Source organism: Dasypus novemcinctus, chromosome 3, assembly GCF_030445035.2.
Source record: "Dasypus novemcinctus isolate mDasNov1 chromosome 3, mDasNov1.1.hap2, whole genome shotgun sequence".
NCBI classification, from domain to species: Eukaryota; Metazoa; Chordata; class Mammalia; order Cingulata; family Dasypodidae; genus Dasypus; species Dasypus novemcinctus.
Window position 1 is genome coordinate 173,749,260 of NC_080675.1, and position 12,976 is coordinate 173,762,235.

Here is a 12,976-nt window from a genome sequence, read left to right on the forward strand (position 1 = left end):
CCGGCGCTCACGGTTCCAGGGGCATCTGTCCCCGCCGCCTCCGGCCGCGGGCCCCCCACGTGGACGCTCGGGCTCCCCGGGGTCTGGCTCCCCCCCTCGCGGGCCGCCGCCCGGCCCAGCGCCGCGCGAGGTCGTCGGGGCCCCGCCGCCGGCCCGCACACCCCGCGCGCCCGGGCAGGTGCCGGCGCGCCCCCGGGCGCCGCCCCGCGCTCGCGGCCGAGCGGGGCGCTGCGGGCGGGGAGGGCGGCCCCGCGCGGCGGGCGGGCGCGCGGCGGGGGCGCGGCGGAGGGCGCGGCGCGGGGGGCGCGCGGGGCGGGCCGCGAGGCCTGGGGGCGCGGGGCCGGGCGCGGGCGAGGGGCCGCGGGCGCGGCCGGAAGCCGGGGCGGGGCGCCCGCGCGGGATGCGGTGACGGGCCGGCGGCGGCGATGAGCGCCTCGGCGGCCACCGGGGTCTTCGTGCTGTCGCTCTCGGCCATCCCGGCCACCTACGTCTTCAACCACCTGGCGGCCCAGCACGAGTGAGTGAGCGCGCGGCGGGGGGCGGCGGCCCCGGCAACTTTGCCGCTCGGGCGCGGGACACCCCGCGCGCCGCAGGCCGGGGGCCTCCCCCGGGCGGGCCGCCCTGATGCGCGCCAAGTCCGCGGCCAAGTGCGGGGCGGCTGCCGGGTGCCGGCGCGGTGCAGGGGCCGGGGGGACAGAGGCCAATCCGGCCATGCCCCTGCCCTTGACGGGCTCCCCGGCGGGGGGGGGGGGGGGGCGCGGGGTGGGGGGGCACAAACACGGACAAGCCCCGAGCGCGGCCGCGGGAGCTGCGCCGTGCCGTGCCCAGTGCGCAGGATCCGCTCCTTGTATGGACACGCCCGCGTCCTTCCCGTGTCTTAAAAATTGTAGAATTGGTTGCGGACGACCAGCAGCGAGGGCCCTGACCCAGCGACGGAGGAGCGGGGCCCCAGGCCTGGCGCTGCCCCCCGCGGGGCGGCCTGTCCTCGATTTTCGGTCCCGTCAAATGGTCTCAGTTTGCAGCCTATTGTAAGGAGTCGTGTTTGGGAAGGGCCCCTGAGAATGGGGAAGTGCTTCCTAGGGTCTACCTTGGGTAGGATGGTGGGGGGCGGAGCCGCGAGGGGGGCCGGTTTCAAGGGCAAGGAAGTGCGCGGGGCTGAAGGGGGCGCTGCGGGGTGTGCCAAGCCCTGCCCCCGCCCCCGTGTGGGTTCCCCCCCCCCCCCCCCGGCTGGCTGAGGACCCTGTCGGGTGGCCTCCCGGCCCGCGGGTGTCCTCGGCCGTCTGGGGAGGAGGAAGCGACCCACAGCAGCGGGTGCGGAGGAAATTGCACCAGCGTCTGCTCCACGCCCCTGCGGCGCGCAGGCCTGCCCTCTCCGGAGGGCACCCGCACCCAGTGCTTGGAAGAAGGAGCCCTGGGCAGCCGAGCCCCTGCACGGCTCAAGTGGCATTTATGGGAAGGCCAGCAAACGCCGAGCCCCTGCTGTGTGCTTGGCATGTCGCAGGTCGGGGGGCTACAGCTATAAACACGCCAGAACACGCTGGCGAGGCGACAGAGAGACGCGTCAACGCGCACTTAAAGAGTGTGACCTGCTGTGAAGACAGTGAAACCGGGTGGCTGGGAAGGGGCTGGTGGTCAGGGAAGTCTTCTCAGAAGAGGTGACGTGGGCTGCAGGGGGCCGCCACGGGCAGATCTGGGGACAGGAGCAGGTGGGTGGGTGGGTGGGGCGGTCTTGGAGGGAGAGCAGCTGGGGCTGGCTGAGGGATTGCGCTGTGGTAAAGACAGGATTTGAGGGTGACCCCCAGGCCCTGGCGTCAGCCCCCGAGCAGCCAGGGTGGCACCCCCTGACCACGGAGTGGATTGGAAATTGCTGCGCGTTCCCAGGCTAGCTGCTGAGGGTTTCGAGTGACTGGTCCCCACCCACCTTCCCGCCCTCTCGCACGTTAAAGTGGCCTCTGACCCCTCCCTCCTCTTTCTCCCCTCTGTCGTCCTCTGTCCCTTCCCCGGGGCTGGTCTGGCCTCGGTCCCCTCCTCCCAGTTCAGCCAAGGCGGTGCGCTCTGGCCCGGGCCTGGTGGAGGCCCCTGCGCAGCCCCGGGCCCTCCCGGCCCACCCCCAGCCAGTGCTTCCCACACCCGCCTTTGCTCCTGGAACACCCTTAGTTTGCCAGGCTGCTAGGACAAATCCCACCCAGTGGGGCGGCTGAAGAGGGGGAAGACGGGGACGTTATGGGTTTACGGTTTTGAGGCTAGAGGTCCCAATCCCAGATCTTGGCAAACCCCAGCCTTCCCCCGAAGCCAGCGGGGCTCGGGCGCTGCTTTGCGGCGGGGCTCGGGGCTCGGGGCTCCGTGGCTGCCCTTCCCGGCGCAGCCGTGTCCTCTCCCTTCCGGCGTCTGTGACTTCTCGCTTCTCTTTGGAAGACCACCTGGACTAAGATCCACCCTCACTAACTCACCTGCAGTTTAGGGAAGGTGTGCTGGCCACACCTTGGCGGAAAATAACCCCTTCAAGAGGTCCTGTGTACCACGGGCTCACGCGCGCAGGGTGCAGGCTAGGGTTAACCGTGGGTGGCTGGGGACGGCGTAACCCACTCCACACTCCTCCTACTCCCCACTTCCTGGCCCTTGCTCACCCTGTTCTGGCCAACTGGGGCGCCTTTCTCCCTCTGGCTGCTTGCTTTTTTAAAGATTTAGTCTATTTATTTACCCTCACTCCTCCTCGTTGTTTGTGCTCTCTGCTCTCTGTGTCCATTTACTGTCTGCTCTCTGTGTCTGCTCATCTCTTTAGAGTCACTGGGAACCGAACCCAGGATCTCCCATGTGGAAGAGAGGCGCTCAATCACCCGAGCCGCCTCAGCTCCCTGCTTTGCTGTGTCTCTCGTTGTCTGTCCTCTTTGTGTCTCTTTCGTTGTGTCAGCTCATTGCGCCTGCCCGCCATGCCAGCTCGCCTTCTCCAGGAGGCGCCGAGAACCGAACCCTGGGCTTCCCTTGTGGTAGGCAGGAGCCCACTCTCTTGAGCCACCTCCGGTTTCCTCTGGCTGACTGTGGCAACCGCACGTGGACCTCGTGGACCAGAGGCGCCTGCTGCCTCTTCCTCTCCAGCCCTCCCTCTGAGACATGTGTCTCTCCCTCCCCACGCCCCCAGCCCCTGCGTTGCCCCTTCCCCCGGGAGTCGCTTTCCTGAGGTCAGGCTTCCAGAGCGTCCCTCTCCAGGCTACGCTCACCCTCCCATTGGCCTGCCCAGCTCTGTGCTCGGCAGCGCGGACCCGGAGTTGTGTCTGGATGGGGTGACCTGAGCTTCCTTCCCACCAGACCTTTCATGAAAACTGGGGGACGGGGAGCAAATCAGACTGAGGGTCCAGGACAGGGTTGGGGTCTCTCATACACATCCACTGCTCATGCCCCCCGCCTCCACACCCCCTCTCAGGAGGCATGCGTGAGCCCGCACCCCGAGGCTAACCTCTGGGTCCCCTGTCCCCGCCGAGTCCCTGCGGGACCCGCTTCTCCCTGTTTTGGGCCGGCCCTGCCCTTGGCTGTCCCGGGAGGCTCTGGGGTCCGTGCTGGGCAGCAGGGAGGCGTGTCACTCTGTGTCCTTCCCTGCTGCCCGGGAGGTGGGTGCGGGAGACGACACCCTGAGGCAGATGACGCTGCTCTCCCTGCAGAGGGTCTGGGTGGCTGTCCCGGGCCACCACCGGCCTCGGGCTGTCCTCGTTAAAATGTCTTCACGTCCACCCCAGCATGCCCTCTGCCCCGTGGGGCATCCCCCGGAAACCTCCCATGCCAGCCTCTCAGGGATGCGCCCGGTCGCCCCCATTCCTTTCATGGAACTGGGTAGCCCTTCCGTCTGTCCATCCCTCCGTCATCCACGCGGCCACCCCTCTGCCTGCACCCCTCGATTCCTCTGCTCCTTCTCTGAGGTCCCCTGCCTGCGCCGCACTCCTCCAGGCGCTGGAGGCAGGTGCGTGTTCCCGGAGGCTGCTCTGCGGGGCTGGGGCGGGCTGTGGGTGCCGCTGACGCCCGGAGCCCGCTCCTCCACCCCACGCGTGGCCGCACATGGCTCGTGGAGGCCCTGCTGGTGCTGGAGGAGCGGGAGGGCGCCTCGCGGGGCTGGGGCCGAGGTGGACCCGCCTTGGTCATCCTGCCCCCGGGGCCCGGGACCCTGCCTGGCACACAGAGGTGCTCGATGGGTTTCTTCCTCCCTTTGTTTTCCTATTAATTCACCAACGTTAGCTTGACGTTACTTGGCTTTCCTGAGGTCAGTGGCAGAGAATGTGCTAGAACCAAGGTCTCTTGGCTGCTAACGCCAATAAGCCTAGTGGCCCGGTGCTGCCCCGCCGAGGAGCCGGCCTTGGCCGCTGGCCTCCCGGAGCCACCCCCTTGCCCCGGAGAAGGCCCGGGGGCCGGGCTGGCCGCGCCTGGCCTTGGCACTGGCCCTGGCGCTGGGCTGCCAGGCTGGCTCTGCCCTGACCTCAGTGTTAGCCCAGACTCCGCCCGGCCTGAGATTTCCTGGCCTCAGCCCCTGGCTGTGTGATCGTCCACAAGACGTATGGCCCCTTCTTCCTTGTCCCTCTGGAAAGTGTGTTTATTTTGTATTTATCTGTTTTTAAATATGGATTAGAGTGGACTTGCTTTTTTTATTTTTAAGATTTATTGTTATTTATTTCTCTCCCCTTCTTCCCCTCCCAGTTGTCTGCTCTCTGCGTCCATTCGCTGTGTGCTCCTCTGTGTCCACTTGCATTCTTGTCAGCAGCACTGGGAATCTGTGTCACTTTGTGTTGTGTCATCTTGCTGTGTCAGCTCTCCGTGTGTGTGGCGCCATTCCTGGGCAGGCTGTGCTTTTTTTTTCACACTGGGCGGCTCTCCTTATGGGGTGCACTCCTTGCGCGTGGGGCTCCCCTACGCGGGGGACACCCCTGTGTGGCAGGGCACTCCTTGTGCGCATCAGCACTGCGCATGGGCCAGCTCCACACGGGTCAGGACGCCCTGGGTTTGAACCTTGGACCTCCCATGTGGTAGGTGGACGCCCTATCCATTGAGCCACGTCCACTTCCCTGGAAAACATGTTTAGCTGTCACTCCAGCGTGCTCCCTGGAGCTCAGTTCGGGGGTCTCTGGCTGGCCTAAGGGGGCGGCAGATTCGGCGGCTCGGCCTGTCAGCTGCCAGGAGCCTCTGGGGCCGTGGGAGCAGGGCTGGAGGAGAGGGCAGGGAGAGGCAGGCGGGCGGTGGCCACGGTGGGGCTGGGGGCAGAAGACACCCCAGACAGGCTGTCTGCCCTCCTGCGACAAGCGGACGGGGCAAGGGGGGCCGACGAGGGTCCTGAAGGTCCGGGGGCTGCGGCTTCCCCTGCAGCGCGGCGCCCGCGGGGCCGGGCAGGGAGCGGCGGCACCGCCCGTCTGTTTGGTCAGCGGCCGCCTCCCTCTTCTGGTCCCTGCAGCTCCTGGACAATCGTCGGGGCCGCTGCCCTCATCCTGCTTCTGGTGGCCCTGCTGGCGCGTGTCCTCGTCAAAAGGAAGCCACCCCGGGACCCGCTGTTCTACGGTAGGCGCGGCGGGCAGGAAGCCGCGTGCGGCCGCTGGGGACAGCGCCGCCCTCCCTCCATGACCCTGTGCTTCCGGGGGGCAGGTTCTGACCTCTGACCTGTGACCTCGACTCTTGGACCAGCTCCTTCCTGGGCTTCCCGCCTTCAGCCCCGTCCCTCCACCTGCTGAGTAACTTAACCATGCCTCAGTTTCCCATTTGTCAAATGAGCAAAATAACAGTGCCACCCACGGAGGGGCAGGGAGATTAAGGAGGATAACGTTTGTTATTAAGTACCTGGAGCAGGGCTCAGCAAAGAAAATGTGTTAAATACATATAAGCAGCATCTGTCAAACTCTAGAGCGTACCTGGTACGGCTCGAGCACTTTAGAAGTAGTATTTTATTGGATCCTCATAACAGATAGGCCTCCTTTTACACATGAAAAAGCTGGCTCAGAGAGGCTCTGCAGCAAGGTGAAGGCCACACAGCGAGTGAGAAGGGCCCATGCCCTGCCCGTTGTGCCTTCTGCCTGGAGCAAAGCTGTTCCCAGCCTTTGAGCGCCTCCCATGCCAGGCTCTGTGCGGGGCATTTTAGTCATTGAGGTTCTGCTTTGATGCTGCTGCATCTCAAACTCCTTCCCGAATCTCGGTGTCCTCTGGCAACCCGCGTTTATTTTTCTTGCTCGTGTCTGTGGGCCCAGGTTGGGTCCGTTCCACGCGCCTCCTCGTTCTTGGAGGGCGTGGGCTCCTCCCGGCAGATAGAGGCACAGGAGAGCCCGGCAGGGAGAGGGCTTTGGCTCCTAAGCTCGGCTTGGGGCCGCCCCCTGGCACTTCCGCCCCATTCCGTTGGCCGGAGCTGGTCACATGGCCAAGCCCAGCCAGGATCCTCACCCCCAGTGAGCCTTGGCAAAAGGGGGGAGGGAAGGAAGAATTGGCAACAATTTACTCCAATTCTGCAGCTTAGAGAAATCCTGTGACTTGCCAAGGTGGCCCAGCCAGCTGGCAGCCCAGCCAGGCCTGCCCGCTTCACCGCCCAGGCGCCTGCCCCTCCTCTGAGCTAGCCCCTGCCGTCCTTCCAGGTCTGTCTGTCCCTCCTCCCCCTCCACACGCCACTGACCCTGTACTTACTGATACGCTGATGTCACCCGACTCCTCCCGGGCCGGGCACCCTCTGCAGCCCTGTGCCTGCGTCTCTGCCTCAGTTGGACCGGGCTGCGACCTCGGGAGGAGGCCCCAGGCCGGGCTGCTTGTCCACCAGAGGACAGAGGCTAGGTGGTGGCCGGCCGTCACCGGCAGAATGTGCTCCCTTCCGGGGAGCCATCCGATGTCTGGGAGGAACCCGAAAAATCAGCGTCAGAAAGTGGCACTGTCCGCGAGAACTCGGCCAAAGGCCCTGCGCCTCCCTGAGCCAGCTTCTTGGTTGGTAAATGGAGGCGTCTCTGTTGTCAAATTTCCATCAAATACTCGGCCCCTTCTGGGGAAATGTGGAGGCTGGCGCCGGGGCTGCAGACTCGGGGCAGGCCAGCTTCCCCCCCCCCGGGAGCCGCCCTCCCCCTCGTCTCTCCCTTTCTCTTTTCACAGCTTTCCTTATAGTCTCCATCCATTTTTTTCTTTAACTGATCATACCCATCACATAGCCCAAGACGCTGATTTATTGCAATTTGAAGATGCGGCTTTACTGACGAACTGACCCGCCCTGGCTCTGGTCACGCTCCGTTGATCAAGTCTCAGTCCTCCAGCCCTTTGGTGATGGCCTTCAGCCCCTTCAGGAGACCTCAGGGGCCTAGCGAGCCGCTCTGAGTCGCTGTGGCCTTGCTTCTCTAACATCCACTCGTGCCCCGTGGAGTGACGTTTTGTTTTTTCAATCACTGGCCCTTTTCTCAAAGCCACCGTCACCTGCACATCATCTGGCTGTCTGCATGAGGGTCTTTGCGCAGACTCGGTTGGCCAAACCGAGGGGGCCGCTCGTAGTCATTGCGATGACTTCCTCTTCCACGTCACTCTCTAGGGCTCCGCTCTGCTCCCTTGGCCACGTGGCTGCTGCTTTCACGCTGGCCCGGGTGGGCCTGGGCCCGGCAGCCCCTTACGAGGGGAGTGGAGGAGGGGGGGTGGCCGGGTGGGATCCCAGGACACAGAGCGCGCGGACGCCTTGGTCCTTCTCTGCTCCACTGGTGGGTATCCCCTGGGCAAGCTCCCCGGGCGGTGACGGGGAGCTTGGCGGACACCGGCGGGGTTTCCCGTCGGAAGTGCGGGCGGTGTGTTCTGTCCGTCCATGCTGGCAGGGTTCCACAGTGTCTTCTGGAAAGCATTAAACCCCCTGTTACAGTTGGCCAAGGCGGAGCTCTAGGTCGCCGTGTCGCCCGGCCGCGCTGTGACCAGCCGCTCTCTCTGCTCTAGTCTACGCCGTGTTCGGATTCACCAGCGTGGTGAGCCTCATCGTGGGCCTGGAGCAGGACGGGATCATCGACGGGTTCATGACGCACTACCTGAGAGAGGTACGGGTGCCCCTCGCGGCGGGACCTCCCACCGGGGGCTCTGCGACTCGACGCCCTCCATTCAGCGGCAGGAATCCTGAAACCTTTTGATTTGCTGTGAGCAGGCACGGCCGCCGCCTCTGATTTAAACATGGCTTAGGCTGTTGGTGGAAAGGGAAGCAGAAAGGCAGGCGCCTGCGGCGGCTGTCCACGGCACTCTGCTCTTCAGCCCCTCGCTCACCCGCACCGCCCGACGACCTTTGCCCTTCACTTGCAGTTACTGTAAAGGAGGTGCTTTAAATGAAGTTTGTATTTGTGTGTCTGTCTATATGTTACTATCTCAGGAAGTTTAAGTCGCACTTAAATCTGTCAAGTACCACTTGCCGAGCCACTTAATGAAGGCCTTTTTTTTTTAAAGATTTATTTTTTATTTATTTCTCTCCCCTTCCTGCCCTACCCCCCCCCCCAGTTGTCTGCTCTCTCTGTCCATTTGTTGTGTGTTCTTCTGTGACCACGTATATTCTTGTCAGCGGCACCGGGAATCTGTGGCTCTTTTTGTTGCGTCATCTTGCTTCATCAGCTCTCCGTGTGTATGGAGCCATCCTGGGCAGGCTGCGCTTTTTTTTGCACTGGGCGGCTCTCCTTACGGGGCACACTCTTTGTGTGGGGCTCCCCTACACTGGGGACACCCGTGTGGCATGGCACTCCTTGCACGCATCAGCACTGCGCGTGGGCCAGCTCATCACACAGGTCAGGAGGGCCTGGGTCTGAACCCTGGACCTCCCATGTGGTAGGTGGACACTCTGTCAGTTGAGCCACATCCGCTTCCCTAATGAAGGCCTTTGATTGTCACGACTGGCCTTCCCACCCTCTAAATCACAGCTCCCTAGAGCTACGCAGCACCTGAGAGCGCACCTCCTATTTTCTTATTTCATGGGGGGATAACTCTGGTCCCAGAGAAGTGATTTACTTGAGGTCACACCGGCAATAAGCAGCAGAGCTGAAAGCACAGCCTCCGCCTGTGTGTGGGTAACAGGGAGCTTTGAACACAGGCGGGGGGCGTTGGGTTCTAGTCCATACGCGAGAGAAGAGTTTAAACAGGGGAATAGCAGGCAGCTCGGGGAAGGGAGGGCTTCAGGGAGGGGTCAGGGCCAAGAGCTGCCGGGGGCTTGTGAAGGCACTGAGGCTGTGCGGGACAAGTGGAGAGGAGGGGTGGGTTCTAGAGAATTCAGGGGCCAACAGGCGCAGGACCTGCGGACGAGCTGGGGGTGGGGAGAGTACGGCCCAAGATGACTTCCTGCTTCCTGCTTCTGGCACTGGAAGAAGCTGGTGAGGAGGATTCCAGCTCCGCAGACCTCCGTGGAAAGGCTGTGGGCGCGCAGGAAGACGGCGTCGTCCCGGGGCAGGGGCAGAGGCTCACTCGAGGCACAGAAGTGCTGAGAGGAGGGAGCAGCTGGGGAGGGCCCCCGGGATTTCAAGGCTCTAGCATTTGACAAGAGTGGCTGTGGCAGCGGATGATGCACGTTTTCCACACAGGCCGGGGAGGTGGGGGGCATTCCCAGGAGAAGGGGCGGCCTGGGCGAAGGTTTGGAGACGAGAGCTAGCCTGTGTCCCCCCACTCCGAGGGGCAGGTCTGCAGGGACGATGCCAGGTTCATCTGGGGACCTGCTGCGTTTCAGGTGCTCACGGGACCCCCAGGGTCCCACCCGGCAGGGCCTTGCAGGTCTTGGGCCCTGAGGAACATTCCTGGCAGCTGGGAGAGCTGGGAGCCATTGAGTCGTCGGCTCCCGACGGCCTGAGGAGAGGAGGTGCCAGGAGGGCTGTGGAGAGGGAAGAGGTGGGAACTCTGGGCACCGGGGCCTCCTGGGTGGACCTGGAAGGAGCAGGCCGAGGCAGGAGGAGAACGTGGGCAGCGCGGGCATGCGCCAGAGGAGGGCGGTTTCAGCAGGGGGAGCAGTCGGGGCCGGGGTGGAGGCTGTGAGGGGGCTGGGGTGTAACTGGAGAGGTCTGCAGGGACAGCTCGGGTGGCTGCCAGGTGGAGGAGGGGATGGGGCTCGGCCTCCCGGGCCCCCATGTGAACTGCAAGAGGAGGAGGAGGGAGGGAGGCGGGAGCGTCAAAGGGCATGAGGGGAGCAGGAAGGGGCACGATGGCCTGGCTGAAGTTCCAGAGCTAAAATTGAGGACTGGCTGTGGCTCGAGCGGTTGAGCACCTGCCTCCCACACAGGAGGCCCCAGGTTCGGTTCCTAGTGCCTCCTGAAAAAACAAAGACAGGCGGCAAAACAAATGAAAAACCAACTCAGGGGAGCCGATGGGGCTCAGTGGTCGAGTGCTGGCTTCCCATATACAAGGTCCCAGGTTCAATCCCCAGCCCCCGGTACGTCAAAAAAAAAAAAAATGGATAGGATTTGCCAATGGACTGCTTAGGAGAATATGGAATAGATAACATCACCCAGTTTTGAGCCTGGGTGGGTTGGGTGGTGTCGCCAGGTGGGGGGGTTGGTTGGAAGGAGAAGCTGAGAAGTGAGGAGAGGCAGGGAAGTTGATGGGGTCCCTGCGCATCCGGCTGAAGTCCAGCAAGCTGCCGGGAGAGGCCAGAGCTGGGAAACCGCTGTGTAGGCCTGAGCCCTCGAGGCAGGGACGCTGGCTGGCACTACCCGGCCAGAGCATATGGGGAGGAAGCGGTGTGGGCCAGGCTGGGTACAGTGTCCTGCGCCCCTCTCGGTGCCTCTTCCTCTGTCATTTTTTTTTTTAATTTCTCTCCCCTTCCCCTCCCATTGTCTGCTTTCTGTGTCCATTCGCTGTGTGTTCTTCTGTGTCTGCTTGTATTCTCCATGGCACCAGGAATCTGTGTCTCTTTTTGTTGTGTCATCTTGCTGCCTCAGCTCTCCGTGTGTGCGGCACCATTCTTGGGCAGGCTGCGCTTTCTTTCATGCAGGGCAGCTCTCCTTATGGGGTGCACTTCCTGCGCGTGGGGCTCCCCTATGCGGGGGACACCCCTGCGTGGCAGTGCACTCCTTGCGCGCATCAGCACATGGATCAGGAGGCCCTGGGTTTGAACCCTGGACGTCCCACGTGGTAGGCGGATGCTCTATCCGTTGAGCCACATCCGCTTCCCTCTGTCATTTTAATTTGCTCTGATGTGGGGCAGAGATGGCAGAGCGGTCCTTGCCCCAGCCGAGTGCCCGCGTTGGTGGACTGATGGTCCAGTCGCTCCGCGCTCTTCTTTGTAGAAAAGGCCTGCGGGCAGCTTATGAGCCGAGCCACAGGAACCTGGACGTGGAGAAAAGAGGAAGGCCGACAAGGTGGAGCCAGGATGACGCACGGAGCACGTGCTCCCCTGAGCGGCACACCTGCTGGGGTCACACATCCCACGGGGATTTTCAAGTAGCCTCTGGAAATGAGAAACGCAGTTCACGGTGTTAGCGCACGTTTGTAAAATTAAAACTTTCTCCGCCAGTGTGGCTCTTCTTGGTAGGGCAGACTAGGTGCCAGGCATGTGACCTGCGGCAAGTCTTGCCACGCTCGGGGCCTCGGTTTCCTCACCGGTCAAGTGGAGCGCAGGGCCTGCCTGTGTGTGTGAATGTGGCCCGAGCGCCCCCCGCACGCCCGGCCCAGCGAGCCGGGAGCCCAAGGATTACCACGGTGCCCGCGCGCCCTCCCTGCCCCGCCACGTGCGCTTAGTGGCAGTGGTGGCTTGGCCCCGGTGAGTTTTCTGTGCAGCCAGGGTCGCCCACCGCGCCACCCACCTTTGTATCCCTGTAAGAGCCCGTGGTGAGCCAGCAGAGGCAGCCGGACGTGCTCCGCTGAGATCCCCTGTGGTGGCTGCAGGGCCGTCATCGTCCCACGTCCCTCCTGATTTTGCGGTTTTATGCGATTTAGAGGGTCTCCCGGCACTGACACCGGGTAGTTCCGCCGGGCCGTGCGGGTCGTGTTCTAAGCGGGCTTCTCTTGCGTGCTCTCCTCAGGGCGAACCGTATCTGAACACCGCACATGGGCACATGACCTGCTACTGGGACGGCTCCGCGCACTACCTCATGTACCTGGTGATGGTGGCGGCCATAGCCTGGGAGTAAGTGCACCCCTGGGGTCTGCTCCCCTGCCAGCTGAGCAACCATGAGGGGCTCTGGGAGGAAGATGTAGGTACAGATGCAAACGCCGTGCCGGTTATCGGCGGACATGGCTGTACATTCAAGGGGTGCAAGCCAGGCGTGGCTTTGTGTCCCCTGCGCCACTGCCTTTTGAGCAGGTCCTCAGGGTCACTCCCACCACGACAGCTGCGGCAGACCCCTTAGCTTTCTCCTGAGCTTCCCTTCTAAGAACAATCTCATTTCAGGAATGTGCAAGTCCAGCTTAATTGAATTCAGAACTTCAGTCTCAATCTTATTGCCAATTTATGGTAGGCCCCAAACTCTTCATTAACTGTAGTTTACAAAGAGCAGCAAAACAGCTCGAAGATAATGAAAGGAAGAAGAATCTGATAGCCCGGGGGGGGGGTGTGCTATCATTTTCTACTGAAACACAAAATTTCTCTCTGCCGCTACCCTCCTTTTGATCAAAGGTAACCCCGCAGAAAAGAGTGTTCCTGGCTATAAAACTGGCTGCTTTAATTCGGTTTGGCTTGCTCATTTCCATAGGCCACAGGCCCGGGGATTGGCCGCAGGCCTTTGGAAGCTCGCGGCCTTCAACCCCGCCCCCCCCACCTCACCCTGAGGCCCGGGGGCTGCCCCCGGCTTAGGCCCTTCTCCCGGGTCTAGGTCACTCCGCCTCAGCTGCTCCTCCCGGAGTGCGTGGGAAGGTAGGCGGACGAGAGGACAAGGGACAGGTCCTAGGTGACAGGTGGCAGCAGTTTTCTGGCTACTGGTGCCCGCCATCATGCCATGCTACCTCCAGGGGGCCACGTGAGCGGAGACCCCCAGCCCCCCAGGGACCGGAAGTGGCTGCATAGGGGCGGTCCCCCCGACCGGAAGTGGCTGCATTGGGGCGGCCTGGG

At 63.1% G+C, this 12,976-nt stretch overlaps 1 protein-coding gene across 6 annotated transcripts in view; it reads left to right on the forward strand.

Moving 5' to 3' along the window:
* The first annotated feature begins 382 nt into the window (after nt 1-382).
* Nucleotides 383-12,976, forward strand: part of TM6SF1 (transmembrane 6 superfamily member 1) — a 28,723-nt gene continuing 16,129 nt past the window's right edge. For 5 of the 6 annotated variants that reach the window (XM_058294744.2, XM_058294741.1, XM_058294742.1 and 2 more), the window contains exons 1-4: nt 383-517; nt 5,429-5,532; nt 7,909-8,006; nt 11,952-12,055. In XM_058294744.2, coding sequence (XP_058150727.1) covers nt 426-517; nt 5,429-5,532; nt 7,909-8,006; nt 11,952-12,055 — 398 coding nt within the window. In that variant the 5' untranslated portion in view covers nt 383-425. Of the gene's footprint in view, nt 518-928; nt 1,029-5,428; nt 5,533-7,908; nt 8,007-11,951; nt 12,056-12,976 lie in introns of those variants that run through there. The other variant, XM_004472081.5, reaches the window with a different exon arrangement.